This window comes from Danio rerio, chromosome 2 (genome assembly GCF_049306965.1).
Source record: "Danio rerio strain Tuebingen ecotype United States chromosome 2, GRCz12tu, whole genome shotgun sequence".
Classification (NCBI taxonomy): Eukaryota; Metazoa; Chordata; class Actinopteri; order Cypriniformes; family Danionidae; genus Danio; species Danio rerio.
Genome location: NC_133177.1, coordinates 39,017,163 through 39,037,500, shown reverse-complemented (window position 1 = coordinate 39,037,500; position 20,338 = coordinate 39,017,163). Strand labels below are relative to the sequence as shown.

The window sequence follows — 20,338 nt, the reverse complement described above, 5'->3', positions numbered from 1 at the left end:
GAAGCAAGGCAATTTAAGCACCAGTTTCAAATAAATACACACCATAATGTGAGAATGTAAATGTAAGCTTTTCAATTATGTATTCTGACCTCTCAAGGGCCTTGGAAAGAGCTTTTTGTAGGTTGGTGGAGGCAGCAGGAAAGGGGAATTTGACAGCAATGCTCCTGCAGTAGTAGAAGATTGTTGTGAGGTGGTCTCCTTTGGAGGAGGCCAGTATGGCCAGCTGATTGTAAGGTTGACCTGAGAAAAAAAAAAAATATATATATATATATATATATATATTAGATCATTAGTTTTTTTCATTCTAACAGCAACAGTGTACTTGAGGATGGTACGACAAGCAGAAACAAATACCAACCATTTGAGGGAACAAGTTGAGCTGCATGTCTGTAGTATGACTCAGCCTGGCTGGTTTGGTTCCGATAACGTGCTGTAAATTGCATAATAAGGGGGGGACAGCCAATTAATTGCTTAATTATTCACAATTTCAAGGCTTTCAAATCGTTTATGCTAAATATTGCCAAAAATACCAATACTTTGATACCAAGTTGGTAGTTAAATAAAAACAAAATGAAGTCAATACACATTCTGTGAGCTCTTCTCATATCATTGCATTATGACCAACACAATGTAAATAAAGACATAAATTTTCATTATCATTATACATTCACCGGCCACTTTATTAGGTACACCTGTCTAACTGCTTGTTAACAAATTTCTAATCAGCCAATCACATGGCAGCAAATCAATGCATTTAGTCATGTAGACATGGTCAAGTTGACCTGCTGCAGTTCAAACTGAGCATCAGAATGGGGAAGAAAGGTGATTTAAAGGGCCATGACACCCCCCACTTTCAGTTCAAGTCTACCTCAGAATTGTTTCAAAAAATGCATCATAATGGGAGTGGAGCTCCGCGATCAGCGGCAGGAGTGGGCATGTCCAGCAAAGCAGTGGAGAAGGCGGGGAGCGAACAACTGTTGTCCATCGGCTCACAAAATGAGACACAAACCATGATTTAATAGTTTACAAAGTTAAAATACACAGTAAGAATAAATCAAAGAAATAAACAGTAATTTATTGCCCTGCTACATTTGTCATTTGTAATTTCATACACACAACCACAATTTATACAATTGTAAAGATAACCATGTTTATATAAACACTAAATGAGGACTTTTCCCTCAATCCCCGAGCCTGAATGCAGTGCAGCAAGTCTCTTGCCCTGTCTATTTTAACCATTAGCCCAGCTGGTAATCTGGAGGATTTAGGCAAACACAGGAGCACGGTGATGTGTCTGTAAACGAACTCCTTATAAAAGACAAAGGCCGCCATTCTCCAATTCTCGTACTGCTCTCCCGACAAAAATGCTTGCTGCACACAAACAGCTTTGCTGTATCGGCCCTGACAGCATCGGGGGTAAAAACACACAACAAACATGCGTGGATCATCAAAACAAACACATACGACCCTTCATAAATGGTTAAATACTGTGTGCCTTGGGTCTGTGGATGCGGATGTGGATCCAGTCATTAAGGTAGAATCTCACAGCTTGGCACTGGCAGGTCTGCCTTGCTTTCGGAAAGCAGTCATGAATAAATAAGAAGCCGGCTCTTCTCATAGGATAAGAAACTCCACTATAAATAATAATGAAAAACTGCAGTTGCAGATTTTGATCCCGCCCCAAAAATCATTTTAAACCCGGAAGCTGAAGTTAGCTGACAAAAGCTCAAAATTATCCAGTTTTTCCTACAATTACAGCTAACAGGTGCTAACATTGTCTTAACTGATGCTTAACACACTGTTTTTCTTAACACTCTGTTAAAATCTCAAAAAAAGTACTTGAGGGTTTCTTGAACCTTTAATGCCTAGTTCACACTAAAGAATTTTAAGCCTGATTTGAGCCCGATTTGGAAGTTAACGAGCTCAGATCAGTTAACGACAGATCGGGCTGTGATCGGGAAGAAATCTGCGGGTGCTCGGCGCTCGCCGCTCTTTATGTGTGAACTACTGAACAACGCATCAACGAGCCTCGCTGACGCGTCGCCGACACTTCGCAGACAAAAATCCAACATTTAGCATGCTAAATATTCCAGAGTAGTCGGCCGACTCAATCCCAAGTGTGGTCAGATGTAGTGACGAGCTGCAGCCAATGAGAGAGCATATCAGCATGAGCTGAATGCCTGTGTGTTCAGGAGCTCAGCAGAAACATCTGTGATTGGTCAGAAGGGCATCGGTATACTCACTTCATTCTGCGTTAGTACAGACATGAGAGTAGGCTATATTAACAGTGGAACTAGAATTCTGTAACTATTAGAATTACCATACTGCTCATTCTGACCGTTCTCATATAAAACGCCATACTGTCACAACATATTTACATTCAAAGCTATTATTGAGATATTAAAACTAAGCTTTGAATGTCTGGCATCATATTTAATGACACCATTACCCTAAAAATATAATCTTTTTTTGGTAATACAGCCTATAAATATGTAGTTAAGATACTAAAACACTTAAAGGTCTTGGCTTTCATTTTCACTTTCAAATAGGAGCTATTTAACAGCACAGAATATGCTGTTTTGAAAGATATCTGAAGTAAATTGATGTTTTTGCCATCAGAAAGTTTTGTTTATGTTAGCAGGAAGTTGCTACGCAAAAAAATGCACACATATTTAAAGTCACAGTGAAAAGTATCAGACATGCATGCAGTCATTTTAACCAATATGGTAATTTAAGGCAGAAATGCTCAGTTCTTTACTGTTTTGTAATAAAAAAAATAACAAGGTCAGAAAGAAATAAACTGATAGTTAGAAAACGGCAGGGTGTATATGTTAGTTTTATTTCATATTGAAACCTTGCAGATAAGTGATTAATCCGCTGATAAATCAGCTGATTTGACGATGTTTTTAAATGCTTTCTCTAAAGCTTGAAACGCTGTCAGTGACGTCATCAGCACACAAGCAGCCAATAGTGTTCAGCTTTTTCTGACGACTCCTCCCTCAAAATTTCATTGGCTGTGGTTTGGTAGCTTGAATGAGCTGATGGGGAATGAGTTGTTGTCAGATCATGTAGTGTGTGACCCCCCCTCTTGTGGATCATTTACAGAGTGTTGCGTAGTGTGAACACCACAGAGATTAAAAGACACAAAGTCAAGTCATGTAGTGTGAACGGCACAGCGATCTGCTGATGTTTAAAATCCTGTAGTGTGAACTAGGCTTAAGTGACTTTGAACGTGGCATGGTTGTTGGTGCCAGACGGGCTGGTCCAAGTATTTCAGAAACTGCTAATCTACTGGGATTTTCACGCACAACCATCACTAGGGTTTACAGAGAATGGTCCGAAAAGAGAAAATATTGAGTGGGCGGGATAAAAGGATAATGTGCCATGACAAAGCGCAGACCACCTCAAACTGGTTTCTTGAACATGACAATGAATTTACTGTACTCAAATGGCCTCCACAGTCACCATGTGATGGAATGGGAGATTTGCATCATGGATGTGCACCCGATAAATCTGCTACTGTGTGATATTATCATGTCAATATGGACCAAAATCTCAGATGAATATTTCCAGTGGCTTGTTGAATCTATGCCACACATGATTAAGGTAGTTCTGATGGCAATAGGGGTCCAACCTGTGACTGGTAGGGTTTACCTAAAAAAGTGGCCGGTGAGTGTATATCCATCCATATATAGTTATGATTGTTTTGGAATACCACATTAAAAATTCCTTTGCGAAAAAAAAAAATAAACTCAACATATCCTGTGACTAACCAGAAGATCAATCTCAAATTTGAAAATGCCTGAGTCAAGTAAATGTAGTCAAGTTAACCATATTAAAAGGTTGGGCTGACTCTGAAATTGCAGTGCTTGACCTTGTAAAACCTGACATTTTGCATAATGCCTTCCACCACTTATGCGGTTGAGTGTTTCCTTGTTTTTCATCTTGTTCGTGCTTCATGTTAGTGTTCAAATTTTATTAATGATTTATAGTTTATTTATTTATAATTTTATTGATTGCATCAGCTAATTTGTTTAACTTATCTAGAAATTTTATTACATAAATAAATATGCAAAAGACTAATTTACACAGAACTGGGGCTTTTCTATAGTACAAATCTAGTACAGAGACTCATATCATTTTTAGTTTTTGGATTTGACTGGTGAAATTTTAATACCATAACAACACTGCTTCTTAATACTTTAATGTAAATAATATCATGCTGCTAGTGATTTCCACAAAGCTGCAAAAATATCTTGTGCGAGTTTACCAATATCTCCGAGATGGACGAGACAATGCTGGCAGATGTAGGAACAGGAGCTGGGCTGGGGCTTCACGATGGCGCTGGTGCTGCTCTGTTTATTGCTGATGATGCCAAGCTGAGATGACTTCACACGGCAAGGCAAGTCCACATTAAACACTGTGCACAGCTCCTGCAACAGCTGAGATCCAGAAAAAGACCGTCTTAGAAAAGCCAGTACAGATTGAAGAAAAACAATAATTCGGAACACAACAAATAGCAGACAAACATAACAAACAGTAATGTTTGTTTGTTTTATTTATTGCTACATCACCAACTTATGTCTATTTCATGACCAGATTTATATTGAAAAAAAAACACATTACACAATAACTTCATAATTCAATAAGAGATATAAAAAAATACATAAACATGTATTTACAAAAAACATTACAAAAATTAGACAAAATTTATGAGTACATGTATCAGTATGTGATAAACAACTTCTTCATTTTTTTAAAACCTCCAAAGTGCTCTTAGTAAAGAAGTTTTGTCTAACAGTCTTCAAAATTTCTCATTCCATAAAGTCATGTGACATGGTGCTAGTCTGTATGTTTTAGTCTGCAGAAGTAGGGCTGTGAAAAGTATCGACTTTGGTACCAATCAGTATAGACATTTTTAAAACATTCATTTCCTTTTAACATTTCAGCGTGATCTTAAACACCACTGATTAGCCATTGTGTTCACAGGCTCAACAGATATGACTGTGAATGGCTAAGAACGTCATCATTTTACCACTCTTCACTGCCTGTCATCAAGGGCAAACTCAGATACAAGGACATTGGAGCGTTTCTAAGCCACGTTGATCAGCTGAACTGTCTATAAGCTGACATATGAACAATCCGCTGATGAATCAACATGATTTTGAAATGCTCCAGTGTCCCTGTATCTGTGCTTTTTCATTTGAACATTTCAGATTTTGAACAATATACAACAAAGCCTGAGATCAACCCAACAGAAAAGTTAAATATTAAAAAAACAGTAATAGTCCAATAATAGGTACAAAATCAGGATTAAAACATATCTGATACAGTCTAGGGCTGCACAATTTTGAGAAAAAAATCTAATTGCGATTTATCTGATTACAAATTGCGATTTAAAATGCAATTTATTATAATTTCATAAAAGAGCTGCATGTTTGATGTGGTGGTTTTAACAGCACCTAAGAAAGACGAAGCATTATCACAAAGTACACTTTACTATGCTTCTGTTTATTTAAAACCATTTTTTAAGTTTGTCAGTTTCATGACAAATTAAGAAAATAACTACAGTATTTTAAAATCAACTAAATAAAGTAGATATAAAATCGTATATGTAGATGTATAAAACTGTAAAAACCTTTATATTTAGATTAGTTATTTCATTTAAATGTATAATTTATGAATACATTATATTTGTATATTATTTGTAGGGCCAGATAGAATCTGTGGACATTTTTGCTATTTCTGTGGAGAACTTTGTAAAAAATCTGCGGATTTATGCAGAATGATTTTAAGAGTATCATAACTAAAAACTTCAAATATGAAAAAAAACAATACCTTTCAACTGTTATTTAATGTTTAAAATGCAAATTCAATTAGATCCACATATTTTGTAAACAAAGCAAGTCTCTCATATGATACATCTATTAATCAAAATAATTTAGATTCTCAATCAGATTCCATGTGGGCCTAATTATTTGTAATACAATTGTGTCCGGTAATAGAAGCAGTCAGATTTTTTTAACTGTACATTTAATCTGACCTGCTCAAAGAAAGCATTTAGAATGTATCCAACAAAACTCAAATACAGAATAACATGAGCATTCATAAAAATTTAATGAATGTATTTTTAAATAAATGTATTATCCCACTTGCTTTTTGGGCATTGTCGAGCAATTTCTTAAACGCCTGTGATTGGTCATTGTGTTCCCGGACTTAGTAGAAAGGGCTGTGATAGTGATTATCAAAATAATAGCAGATTTTTACATGCACCTACAACTTAGACACATGATAAATGATTTCTTTGCAAAGGGTCATATTTCACTGGAATTATCCAAAATAGAAAACATTCTAGAGATTACTCCAATGTTGAAGGGAAAGATATCTTAGATTTATGCAATCTTAAGAGACCAAGCTGATTCTTCTTTAACCTCATTAAAAAACGTATGGGAAAAACACCTCGGTTGTAATTTTGATGATAATCAGTTGGAAGTTGTATACAAACATATATCTTTTTTATTTTCAAGTAACAAAATAATTGAACAAAATTACAAATTTATACAAAGAATAAATTTGACCCCAGTTCGCCTTAGTAGGATATATACCGGTGCATCGCCTTTATGTAACAAATGTAAGAAACATAAGGGCACCATTACGCATATTTTTGGAACAGTACAAAACTAAATAAGTTTTGGGATTCTGTACATGAGTTCTCTGTGATGGTCCTGGGAAAGAAATATCTCAAGACTCCTATAATATATATTTTTGGGGTGGACTTGAATGAGATATCAGACCTTTTTTTTTTTTTTTTACCAAAAGGATAGGTCTAATCTCTTTTGTATCTAGGAAATGTATTCTGTTAAACTGGAAACAGAAACTCCCTCCAACATTTGAATTATTTAAAATTATCATAAATGACACACTACATTTGGAATATTTAACACATAGCTTAAAAAAACAAAACACATATTTTAAAAAACCTGCAATATTTTTATGGACCCTTTATTAACCCTTAGACCTGAGCCTACATTATACCCATTGTTATCACAGTGACTATTAACAAGACGTTATTTGATTCCTGTTAATTACCAGGAACAAAAACTGGATTTGTTGATGTTCATGTTTTTATATTTGTATACTCTGATGCTACACTTAATGCTGAATCTTCTTTTTGTCAATTGTGCTGTTTGTTATATTGTAAAATGATAAATAAATAATAATAAAAAAAATAATAGCAGCTTTTGCGATTTGAAAATCGCACCTTTAGCAATGAATGTTAGCAGCAAATGGACGATTTTAAAATTTCTGTCCCAATTGGTACTAAAATCGATACTTTTGACAACCCTATCATGAACAATACAATAACTCAGCTTACTTGTGTGTAGAATCCACTAGCTGCCTCAAGAAACAGGGAGAGATTGGCCTGTACTTCACTTCGATTGGGATTGGCCCTGTTCTTAGCTTGACTCTGTAATGTCGTTATTTGATTCTTAAAAGCATGGTTCCAGCTGAAATGCAAGTATATTGGGGACAAAATAAAGGTCAACCAAATATTAAACCACAAAAATCAGACAAGACACGATTAATGTAAATTCATAGAATCATTGTGCAATCTTTCATCATTAGTAATCTTACAGATCTTGCTCAACTTTCTTGTCCAGGGCGTACTCCAGGTCCGTAACCAGCATTTTCTGGTACAAGTCCTGAAGAGCCTGTCGTGACGTCCAGACCTCCGCGGCACCAAGCTTAGAATCTGCATGACACGTGGAGTTGAACATGTTAAACAGCTAATGATTCAACCTCACTGCAGAACGTGACTGACTGAGTCTAACAGCGCCTTTCAGCTCATTTAGAGAAAGATCTGCACGTCTTAGTAACCACATTCAATGCCATGGTTACCAGAGTGACAGGGATAAGATGACAAATATGAAACACAGCAATAGACTCCAAGCAAGCCCTTACATCACATCAATAATTTGAGTAATATGCGCAACTTGTGACCATCTCTATTCTTATATATGGTTATTATAGAGATATTTATAAGACAGTCTAAAACAGCACACCATCAGAAAGACTTTAACAAACATTTTAAAGTAAATACATTAAAGGACATAGTAACATACCTGTCATGTCAGCCTTCAGGGCCTCTGCCTGCCTGCTCAAAACAAGAAATGAATATGTTAATGAGGAGAAGATTTAAGAGAGAATGATTTGGCAAGGTCTGGTGAACATCTTTGAAATGAGCATAACAGCTTCGCAGTTTGGTAGCTTCATTTTTATGCATTCTCAAACTCAAGGCCATTTTGGACTCAGTTCATTTGTCCATAAACGCACATAGTTTAAAATGGCAAAAGACAAATTGTAGAAAATGACATTAGTTTATTTAGATTATTTAAAGAGCCTTTGGAAAAATCACTTGTTGAAAATGATAATGGATGATTTATGATTGCATTTCATGATATTCATTCATTCATTTTCTTGTCGGCTTAGTCCCTTTATTAATCCGGGGTCGCCACAACGGAATGAACCGCCAACTTATCCAGCAAGTTTTGTTTTTTTACGCAGCGGATGCCCTTCCAGCCACAACCCATCTCTGGAAAACATCCACACATACACACACACACTCATACACTACGGACAATTTAGCCTACCCAATTCACCTGTACCGCATGTCTTTGGACAGTGGGGGAAACCGGAGTACCCGGAGGAAACCCACGCGAATGCAAACTCCACACAGAAACGCCACTGAGCCGAGGATCGAACCAGCGACCTTCTTGCTGCGAGGCGAACGTGCTACCCACTGTGTCACTGCAATTCTTTAATTGTTTATTTATTCATTTACAATTGCTAACCATAATAAGACTAGGACTGCAGAATATTACTTTTTTAATGCTTATACAGTGATATTAACAACAGGGACTTTCACCAGATTAAATGAATAGCTTAGAACAGGGTTTTTCAAAGTCTAAGACAGTGAGCCTCCCTTTTGACACAACTTATCCATTGGCGCCCCCCTCCTCCCAAACACGCACGCACGCACGCACGAACACACACACACACACACACACACACACACACACACACACACACACACACACACACACACACACACACACACACACACACACACACACACACACACACACACACACACACACACACACACACACACACACACACACACACATATATATATATATATATACATAAAGACACAGACAGATGTCAGACTGTTAACTCACTTTTATCATCATTTGCATGAAAGTGCAATTATTTACAGAGTAATAACAAGTATTTTAATATAACGTTTTTAAAACTAGGATGATGGTTCAATATGAATAGAACAGTTCCAAGAACTGTCCATCCCAGTCAAAATAGTGGAAGTTTAGTGGGTCTAATGCTGTCATTAGCCAAAATATTTTGACAAACCACACATAAAGGTTGTGGTTCATCAGCTGGTCCTGTCCACATAAATCATAAACTCAAATACTGATCATCATATCGTCGTCTTTTGGGTTTAAGCCCTGAACTTGAAAGCTTTTGTGGCTAGGGGGCGTGGCCGAGCGCCGTGGGAACGGAGTGAGGCCACCGCGTAAGTGGATACACTTGCGGTGCGCACCTGCCTCAGATCCCACGGAAGGAGCTCTGGATCATAAAAGGAGGAACAAGGGCAGAGGAAGCCGAGGGAGGACCGGACCCGGACATATTTTACTTTTGCTTTCAGTTTGACGGCAGTCTCCGTGAGGATCTGCCGTCCGTTTGTTTTGGTTTAGACGGAGCTGCCGTCACTGTCATTAATAAATCACTTTAAAACTGCTTCGGTTCTCCGCCTCCTTCCCGGCGGCCAAAGGGCCGTGAGCTTCATTACAGCTTTGAATCGGGGTGGGTCTCAGAAACCGTCCCATTGTATTAGCAGGCATATACCTGTATTCACAGAAGCGAATTCACAGCTATGGCCTTCTGGGTAAAAAAGGTTTTCTTATATTTGACGTATTATTTTTTTTCTTTGTTTAATTAAAACGTTTAAATATAATAAAAAATACATATAATAATTAAACTTAATAATTATATTTTTATTATATTATATTTTTTTCCCGCGCCTCCCCTGACATGCTCTGGCGCCCCCCAGGGGAGGCGCGCCTCACACTTTGAAAACCCCTGGCTTAGAAAGAATATGCTGAAAATGTTCTACTGATCAGTTTCAGAACCAGCTTTACTGACTAAATGTTCATGACAACCACATTTGATTAATCTTGCAGCCCTACTGGAAATCATATTTATCCAATATAATGCAAACTATTGCTCATTGATTGTTTTTAAATCTAGCGTCCCTCCAACAAGTAGCTCATTTAAATCAGCAGTTAAAAACATTAAATGAGTAATACAATAGCAATGTACATAATACATCATTGAATAAATGTTCACACAGCATAAACACAAGATCAGTGAAAGCAAAATGCAATGACAATAAAGCCCAGTACCAGTTGAGCAAGTAAAGAGACCATTCAATCAACTTTAACTTGACTGTTGACTTTATAAAAAGACTGGACGATTTACTAGTTAATCCGGTATACCGTTTTCAGTTTTGCATACATGTATTTATCCAATACCATCAGCTGAAACGGTTACTGTATCTATTCAATAGACTTGAACAACATTTTAACCCACACAATCAACTCTCTTCAACAAATACTAAGCAGGGCCCGATGATTTCTGTGATGTGCAAAATATGGAATTCACAGCAAAACCATAACAACAACAAAAGCACAAAACTAGACAATTGCTAAACCCCACCAAAACAAAAGTTTGTTTTATTTATAACATGAGAGTTCAATGATATAACTCGAATAGCAACACTTTTGCTCTATTTCCCTAAACTAACAGCAGTTTTTTGCATCTCAATGAATCTGCATTTATTGTGATTCAGGTGAATCAATGATTCAGTGAGCCACTAATAATAGCCAAGTGCTTCCTTCCTGAATATGGCTTAGAACAATTCAGAACGATGAGGGTTTAGCAAAGGTAATTTAAAGGAACTAAATTATTGGAACTATGCTCCAGTGTGATTATAGAAATCTGCATTCCATTTGCCCCATCAGCCCACTTCCTAGTTGCATTTGCACCATCTCTAAAAACTGTAAAGTAATGCATGCCAGCTGAGAGGGGAAGTGCAGCTTTTTAACAAAATCAAAATATAGAATATTAAATGCTAAATCTAAACAACATTTAAATATTATTCTTTAATATTAATGAAATTATTATAGAAACTCTAATATATATTTACAAACATTTAATATGGATGTGTGGGTTTAGTCAACTAGCCAATTAAATAGCACAGCTTCTACTGAAAACAATATTTGATGAGACGAGCTGAAATGATTTAAATCACCATCATTTAACATTAAATTAATATCTGGGCCGAGACAAGCGTATTATCTCAACTGCCCTCACATTCGTTTACAAGAATGAGATGAACACTCATCAATGAAGATGAGCTGGGGCTCTGATGGAAAGAGAAGCCTATTGTACCACCTCAGAGGACCTGGATAGTAAGTAGTATATTAAATGGAGCTCGGCAGCACAGATTCAATTTGGCCAACTTATTACACTTTTTAAACCATGTCTGTGTTTTGTATGGCATCCATTCACCCAATCAATAACAATTAAGCACCCAATGACATTGGTAGTTTACAATGGGACATAGGAACTAATTTAGTTCCTTCAAAACCCTTGAACATGACAAAAATATGATACTTCAGGCTACTTTCAGAACTATATAAAAAAAAAACAATTGCTTGAAAGCACCTGATGACTCAGTGACTAAAACATTAAGACTTATCGTCACCTATAAGTGTTTTTAGTTTTCTATTTAAAAGCCACTGGAAGTTTCCCAATGGATATAAAAAAATACACTTCTAACAACAGCATTAAAGTGCAACAATTTAAATTTAGATGACTTCTGCAGTGTTTAGATGAAATTTGTAGAAAGAGTACATTTGATTTTTGATTGTGATATTGACATCAACATACTTAAGCTGATATAGGTTGTTTTCAATCACATGGTTTTGGTGACGCACGAAATTCAGATGAAGGGAAGGAAGTAAAAACAAAAAAACTAAATAGGAGACAGAGGAATGTCTGTATTTTTGAGATTTATACCGTACTTCAAGAGAGATATGAACAGAAAATGACCACATACGTTGGACATGATCCTTGTATCCTGAATAGAGCAAGTTTTCAACTAAACTAAAATATTTTTGCCTGTCATTGTTGCGGTATATACTGTATAAGCAAGTTACATAAAAAAATACTACAGCGTTTGGAAGCATACTATAGAATTTTTTTTAATGAAACTATCGTAGTAGTTATATTGTTGCTGTGGTACAACACAACTGTAGCAATAAACAAATTATTCAATAGGCTTCAGTTTTCTACGCTATACTCACCATGCACCACAGTTTAACTAACATTATTAGTATTTTGTTACAATTTATCAGTTTACTATGCTACAGTATTCGGTAGCATTCATTAACAAAGAGTTGTACACATTAAACACTTTACTATGCGGTTCAAAAACATGTTTATTAATAATTACTATAGTTTTCTCCCATGCGGATATCTTTCAGACATCACGAAATAATTGATGAAAGCATACAAAAGCGTGGACGCATAGTCTACATTATATTCATGTTATTTATTTTCGTAAGGGGAAAAAGTGCTATTTGTTCTGTTGATGAACTTAACAAAAGCAAACAGTCACCGCTGCTGCGCATCTCGATGTTCACGTTGCAGTTTATCCTGCCGAAATGCAAGAAAGGGCTTGTATTGTTCCAAAACAAGACAGATTTCATTGCAGAGATTAAATAGCAGGGTACTATTTATATTATTCATACTATTTGAGTGTGGTGGTGTTTATATCTGATTTTTTATATAACGCATAACATATTTTTACACAGTTAAGCCTGTATATAATCTATATTAGTGCAGTCAAACAAATTATCGTGTTTGCACACATAGACGTAATAAAAAATGTTTATAACATGTCGCCTTTTCTACTGTTTTTTAGCCAGTTTCTTGAACTTTCTCCTCTTTATGAGCAAAAACTTTTGAAAGCCTTCAAAAGCTGTTTGGCAATTCTTATTTTGGCCGATTTAAACAATTCTAAACAACACAAAACAGAAATATTTGGATGTTCTGATTGCGGTTCCTATGTAGAACAATCACTTCCTGCCCTCCATCTGAATTCCGCACATCATCAATGACATCATGTGAAAACAACCTATAGTATAGATATGCTTTGGCCATCATGACAATACTACTGCTGAAATACCCATTTTTCCCAGTATCATTTTATACTATTGTTATAACACCATAAATTCCTTCATTACACAAACGCGCATCTATTCTCAGCTATCCTAAAAATGCCAACATTACAACAGCTAAACGTCATTCTTAGGCATCAAAAACCTACAAAAACTATGGCACAACGAGTCACATTTTATTTGACCTTCAGATATCATTGTACTGAAAAACCAACAAAAACAATGCATTTGATGCAGATGAAAACCCCCTCCAAACACGTGGGATTGTGTATTAGATAACAACTTCTACAAACAGTAGATGATCTGTTTAGTCATACAAGCCCCATATGATGATGCTCCAGATGATATTAAATAGGAACAATATGAAGCTTTTCTGCAGTCGTATTTCCTTCTGTCAGCACTCAGCTAAAGCAATACCAGCTCACTGAAGTTATCTACTTAATTTGACGTTAGATGCTAAAACGTGTTGTCTGTCATCATCACGCATTCCTTCACAACACTCAACAACAAACACACTGCTTACAACCTTTCACGTTCAAACGGCCTGGATTTGTTATTACCAGCTGCCGAATTCATTTATCACCTCACTCGCTCGATTCATGTCACGCTGTTTTGAGCCAACCAGAGATTGCTGAAGCACAAACACAGATATTCGTACAGATATAAAGACTCAAGAAATCCTTCACCAGAACGTCTATTATTGTCTAATCGAATAACGTAAAACGTTCGAGTGGCAAAAGTCACGACTAAAACAAGGTCAAAACTCACATGTCGTCCACATAACTAACAGCTGTATATAAGCGCCTTAACGTACATCAGTCCAGTCACAACTGGCTCATCACTGTTATACATAATTCAACCTAAAATGAAGACAATGCGTAACGCATACACGCAAAAAGAGGATGTCTATTTTTCAGGTTATTTCCACAAATACCATTAGTCATCTAAAACCTTATGACTAACGCAGCATACAGGTGTAACTGAATTGTTTTCTGACTCCATCCAGTGGTATGTTTGTAGCTAACGCGGGCTAACATAGCACAACACCTAGCATGTCCTCCCACAACAACTGTTTTGTAAACACGAAATGCCGTTAGAACCTGCAAATGTCTCGATTTGTTTAACAGTTCGATTATCAATCCTTTTTGGCGACGTTTAGGGTAAAACATTAACCACTTTTGCTTATATTTTGTTTCGTGTCTCGTTTGCATGCTAGCATGCTAACTAGCCTAGCGTCTAGCAGTGACAGCCAAAGCAAGCCGAACAACATTCCGATAAACCACAGTCGCCCTCATTGACAGAAACACGCGCTCAGTCGCCAATTTGCGTCTGGGAATCTCCGGATTTTACTCACCGTAAGTATTGGGCGCAGAGGTTCATCCTGTCGGATCGCCAGTCTTTTAGACAACGACAGATTCACAAGCTAAATCTACTCCCGGCGCCATATTGTCCATCACATCGTCATTGGTGAAAAGGTCCAGACGTACACACAGGAGCGCGCAGATCAACGTCACACACCCCGCCCCCTCGCGCACTTACATTTTATAAACAGGTGGATATTTTACTGCATATTTTTAAAACAATGAACACGCCACCTCAAAGCAACCATTACATTTTTGCTCACAGCAAAGCAAATACTTAAATAAACGTGGTATCATTCCTAATAAAAATACACCAAAGCTGAGCAAAGTCAAACAACACTTCAGAACTTAAGGTCCAGACAGTTGGACCTTTTTGTAAAATTTCTGCAGGCATATCAAAGGGTGTAATTCTATTACAGTGAAGTAAATATCAGGGGTGTAAAGTAAAAATTACAAATACACAAACTACTGTAATTGAGTTTTTAAAATGTGTACTTTTTACATTACATTTTTAGTGCTGTATCTGTACTTTTACTCCACTACTTACAGTACCTTCAACCTGCAGTCACTATTTTTTCTTGTCTATGGGGATTAGAAATTGTCCAACCTAAAATCAAACAAATATCAAATGATGTTACAGCTTGACGTTGTGTAAATGTTACCAATACGGATTTTGGTTGCCATACCTGACGAATAAATGTCATTATTTGATGTAATTAAGATATTGGTTTAAGATGGTGGCTTGACGTTGCAATTTGGTCACTTTCTAACACAAGCTAAAATCTATCAAATATAGACGTCATTTGATGTTGTGATTGGATATCAAAATAACATTATTTGACGCTGGTTAGACATTGAATTTTGATCACCTAATATCATAACCTAAATCTAACCTAATATTAGCATCTTATGACGTTGTGTGCCTGCTGGGCAAAAACTTAATGCACTACAGAATGTTACGTTTACACACACATGCACAAATTACATGAAAATGCATCTTTTTTTTACAGCGTAATACTCACTCTTGAGTACTTTTGAATGGTCTACTTTTTACTCATACTTTTAGTAACATTTACAACAAACACTTTTACTGTACTTTCACTAAATCTTTAGGTAAGTAATGCCGTTACCATTACTGTATTGGTACTTTGACTTAAGAATGATTTTTTAGTACTCCTTCCACCACTGGTAAATATACATATTTGGCCAACTATTGCATTACTACTCCATCCAAAATGGAGGCCAGTGGTTCCAATCCCTTTTTCTCAATTTTATTTCTATTCGTTAATTCATTTTCTTTTCGGCTTAGTTCCTTTATTAATCCAGTGTCGCTACAGTGGAATGAACCGTCAACTCATCCAGCATGTTTTTATGCAGCAGATGCCCTTCCAGCAACCCATCTCTTGGAAACATCCACACACACTCATTCACACTCATACACTAAGGACAATTTAGCCTACCCAACTTACCTGTACTGCATGTCATTGGACTGTGGGGGAAGCCGGATCACCCGGAGGAAACCCATGCGAACGCAGGGAGAGCATTCAAACTCCACACAGAAACGCCAACTGACCCAGCCGAGGCTCAAACCAGCGACCTTCTGCTGTGAGGCGACAGCACTACCTACTATGCCACTACGTCGCCCCTGTTTTATTTTACATTCAGAATAATTAGAAGAAGAAGAAGAATCAAAAAATTAGTTACTCTTTTATTCGTTGAAGCAACTACATGAAAATTGATTTACAGTTAAGCAGACGCTTTTATCCAAAGCAACTTACGCACAAGAACACACACCCAGAGCAGTGGGCTGCCAAGGGAGCAGTTAGGGGGTTTGGTGTCTTGCTCAAGGGAATCACATCAGCCATGTTATTGAGGGTAGAAGAAAGTGCTGGATTATATTCACTATCCTCACTTACAACCCCTGCTGCTTCTAGGACAAACTTGTGACCTTTGGATCCAAAGTCTTACTCCGTAGGCCAATGGTTAGAAACATTGATTGTGTGATTTATAAGTTATAACTTTTTATGTACTAACATTAACAACACAGAATTAAAGTTTTGACACAAAAATTGATTATTCTAATTTTTTTTTTTTTTTTAAGATTTATTTTTGGCCTTTTTAAATAGGACAGTAATAAGACAGCAAGCAAAGTTGGAGCGATAAAGGGGGGTATGGTTGGGAAATGTCCTCAAGCCAGGATTCTAACTCAGGACACCCTGACGTGCTACTGCATCATATGTCAGCACGCTAACCACAAGGCTATTGCTCAACTCTATTATTATTTTTAATAAGGCATATAAGCTGTGACCCCTCAATCTTTAGTGACCTCTTGCTGAAGTCAAGACCCTCACCATTGAGAATAATAATAATAATAATAAATAAATAAATAAATAAATGGCAATGCGGTAGCAGTGGGTAGCATGATCTCCTCACAGCTAGAAGGTTGCTGGTTCGAGCCCCGACTGGGTCAGTTGGCATTTCTGTGTGGAGCTTGCATGTTTTCCCCTTGTTTGCATGAGTTTCCTCCACAGTCCAAAGACTTACGCTATAGGTGAATTGAATAAACTAAACTGTCTGTAGTGCATGTTTGTGAATTTGAGAGTGTATGAATGTTTTCCAGTCCTGGGTTGCAGCATAGAAGGGTAAAACAGTACAATCAGTTTGTGCATAAAACTCAACATTCATTTTCTTTCAGCTTAGTCCCTCATTTATCAGGGGTTGCCACAGCGGTTAGTAACAAACAGTCCTGAATAGTCTGCAGACCAATTATATTGCTTAATAATATCACATTTTAGTATCAAATTATTATTATTATTATTATTTTTGCTAGCAGGCAAATTCAACACACTTAACAATGACAATAAAAATGCTGAATTAAAGAGCTTGTTCAGCCAAAAAATAATAATGTATACATTATTTACCCACTCTCAAAGGTTCCACCTTCAAGAGTTTCTATATACAGTTGAACACCAAATAATACATCTTGAAGAAAGCTGAAAACTGTAACCCCTTGACATTCATAGCAGGAAAACAATATGGAAGTCAATGGTTGCAGCATTCTTCAAAATATCTTCTTTTGTGTTCAGCAGAAAAAGGAAAGTCAAACAGGTTTTGGAACAAGTGAAGGGTGAGTAATGATGACAGAATTTTCAGTTTTGGGTTAATCATCCCTTGAAGATGTTAAAACTGTTCTACTTGTGTCAAATGTTTTGTGCAAAACTTGCCAATTCTGTTTGTTTTATGTATTTAAGCCTTTTGAGTCTTATGTAAGGAAGGACTGTTGATTATTGGCTATATTTGCTGACATATGATATAAAACAAACAAAAATCCAGCCTCGCAAACATAATGAACAGTTCAACTGAGCTGTTTCTCCATTCAAAACACATTTAAGAGCATTGAGAGCTTGCTTTCGCTCTTGATGAGTCACGCTGTGACTGTAGTGCTGCTTCGAATTTCAAATGCCTGTCATCAAGGACGCAGTTTGTTGTGCTGATAAACACATCACCGATGCAATGGCAAATATGTGAGGAAAAATGTTAAACAGACACCGGTGATGCTGAGCTAAGAGCAATAGCATATTCAAAGTTGCACACGTGTTTGTTTCTATACTTATGGTCAGTATTTAAGGTTAACCACAGCAGATACTGTTATTCAAAGTGATGTACAGACAGGAGTAATATAAGAAGTAAGAAAGAAGCAATTAACCCAAGCAGCTCAATCAGCTGCTGGAATTTTAATTATTCTGCAGATTTAATTATATTTGGATAATTCATTGGACAGTATTTGCTGATTGGTTTGAGAAGAAAGACCATTCCAGTGGTGCTGTGATCAATGACTCACACTTTACAGCTGTAGGATGTTTTGCTGAAACAGAGTCAAACAGTGTTATTGAGGGCCACTGGTTTGCCTCTTTGGACTGGACGTGTGTATTTGAATATATTTTTAGTACTGACAAACATGGGGAAAAATCTGTAAATATGCATACAATTTACTTTGTTAATTTGAAGGAATCTTCCATTTACATGACTTTTGTGTGTTTTTTACACACATAATTACACATCACATTGTGTTTTAATCAATACTTTTCTGACAGTATATTTTCTGTATATTTTTCTTTTAGTGTACTCGCACTGATATTGATACTCATTCATTTCAGGAGCTTTGTAGAATCATAAACTGTAAGATTATGTGTGAAAAGCTTTGATGTAGTTTTACAGACAGCGGGAACTTGAAAAACAAATTAGCTTCATAAATTGTACTTAAAGTAAATTAACTTTTTTACTTTTCTATATAATTATATAAACTTTTAAGATTTGGGGATTCAAGTATAAAACCTTAGCAACAATAGTAGTTGCTGCTTTTTTATTTAATAAATAAATAAATTAGTTAATTAATAAAATAATCAAGGTTTTTACCAAGGTTTCAGGGTAAAAATAGTTACACAAAATTTGTATTGAAATCTACAATTCTTCAACCATTCATGCACTCAAAAATGACGTTTGCTGTTTGTTCAAACTACTTATTTAAAATGAACTAAAACAACACAAATCTTGAGTTTTTTGTAGGTTTCTTGAGGTTTAATCATTTATTTTATTTAAAATTTTATTCAAAGTTTTCCTTTTGAGTATTTTTACTTTTTTTACTTTTACTTTTACTTTTAAACCCACAGGTTCTCGAAATTCAGCATCGTAACATACATTTCAACCAAATATTGCCATATCCTAACAAACCATGCATGCGTCAAAAGCAGAGGTGCCCAAACCTTTTCTTATGAAGGGCAAAACACCAGATTTGATTAACGGTGGTGGGCCGAAGTTAAATAAATGAAACTATTAGATTAAAGCTGCCATAGTAATTTCCTAATTTATACATACTTACAAATAAATGTAAAAAATACTTTTATTGTATTAATAATTCATATATATATATATATATATATATATATATATATATATATATATATATATATTATATATATATATATATATATATATATATATATATATATATATATATATATATATATATATATATATATATATATATATATTATAATGAGCTTCTTACAATAAAAACAATCTTTCTCATTTATAACACAATGGTATTCAATGCTGATTTCCTTAAATACACTGGATTTTTTTGTCGAGGATCATCATTTTTAAAAATCTGATTCATGCACAACAACATTTAATTGAAACATTTCATTCCATTTGCTTTTTTGTTTCTTGACATTTAAACAAACGAACAAACAAACAAAATGTTATGTTATGAAATGATAAGCTCTGTTGAAGGTGTTGGCCCCAACATTCACAGATGGGATGGTCGCCAAATCAAAGGTTACCATGGGCCAACTTTAGCATCTATATATATATATATATATATATATATATATATATATATATATATATATATATATATATATATATATATATATATATATATATATATATAGCCTATATCTGTTCTGTTCTAAATCTAAACGGTCTCATGAATTCATGTTTTCCAAATCCCCCTTAAGTACTAAAAGAATCAGACTCGTTACGAAAATAAGAAGACTCGTTCAGATGAAACAGAATCGCAGCTCCTTGATTCTCGGCTCTCCGCGCATGTTCGTCAGAGCAGAGTGACGCTCGCGCTGCCGCAGCCTCATGAAC

The 20,338-nt window shown here is 35.9% G+C and overlaps 1 protein-coding gene across 2 annotated transcripts in view; it reads right to left on the bottom strand.

The window, feature by feature from the left end:
* The window catches only part of smg7 (SMG7 nonsense mediated mRNA decay factor), a 32,924-nt gene extending 18,145 nt beyond the window's left edge, over nucleotides 1-14,779 (bottom strand). The window contains exons 1-7 of one of the 2 annotated variants that reach the window (XM_005171308.5): nucleotides 14,677-14,779; nucleotides 8,124-8,155; nucleotides 7,636-7,753; nucleotides 7,376-7,508; nucleotides 4,271-4,442; nucleotides 359-430; nucleotides 90-240 (exon numbers count right to left, since the gene is read on the bottom strand). In XM_005171308.5, coding sequence (XP_005171365.1) covers nucleotides 90-240; nucleotides 359-430; nucleotides 4,271-4,442; nucleotides 7,376-7,508; nucleotides 7,636-7,753; nucleotides 8,124-8,155; nucleotides 14,677-14,702 — 704 coding nt within the window. In that variant the 5' untranslated portion in view covers nucleotides 14,703-14,779. 2 annotated transcript variants of the gene reach the window in all.
* Between the last annotated feature and the right edge of the window lie 5,559 nt (nucleotides 14,780-20,338).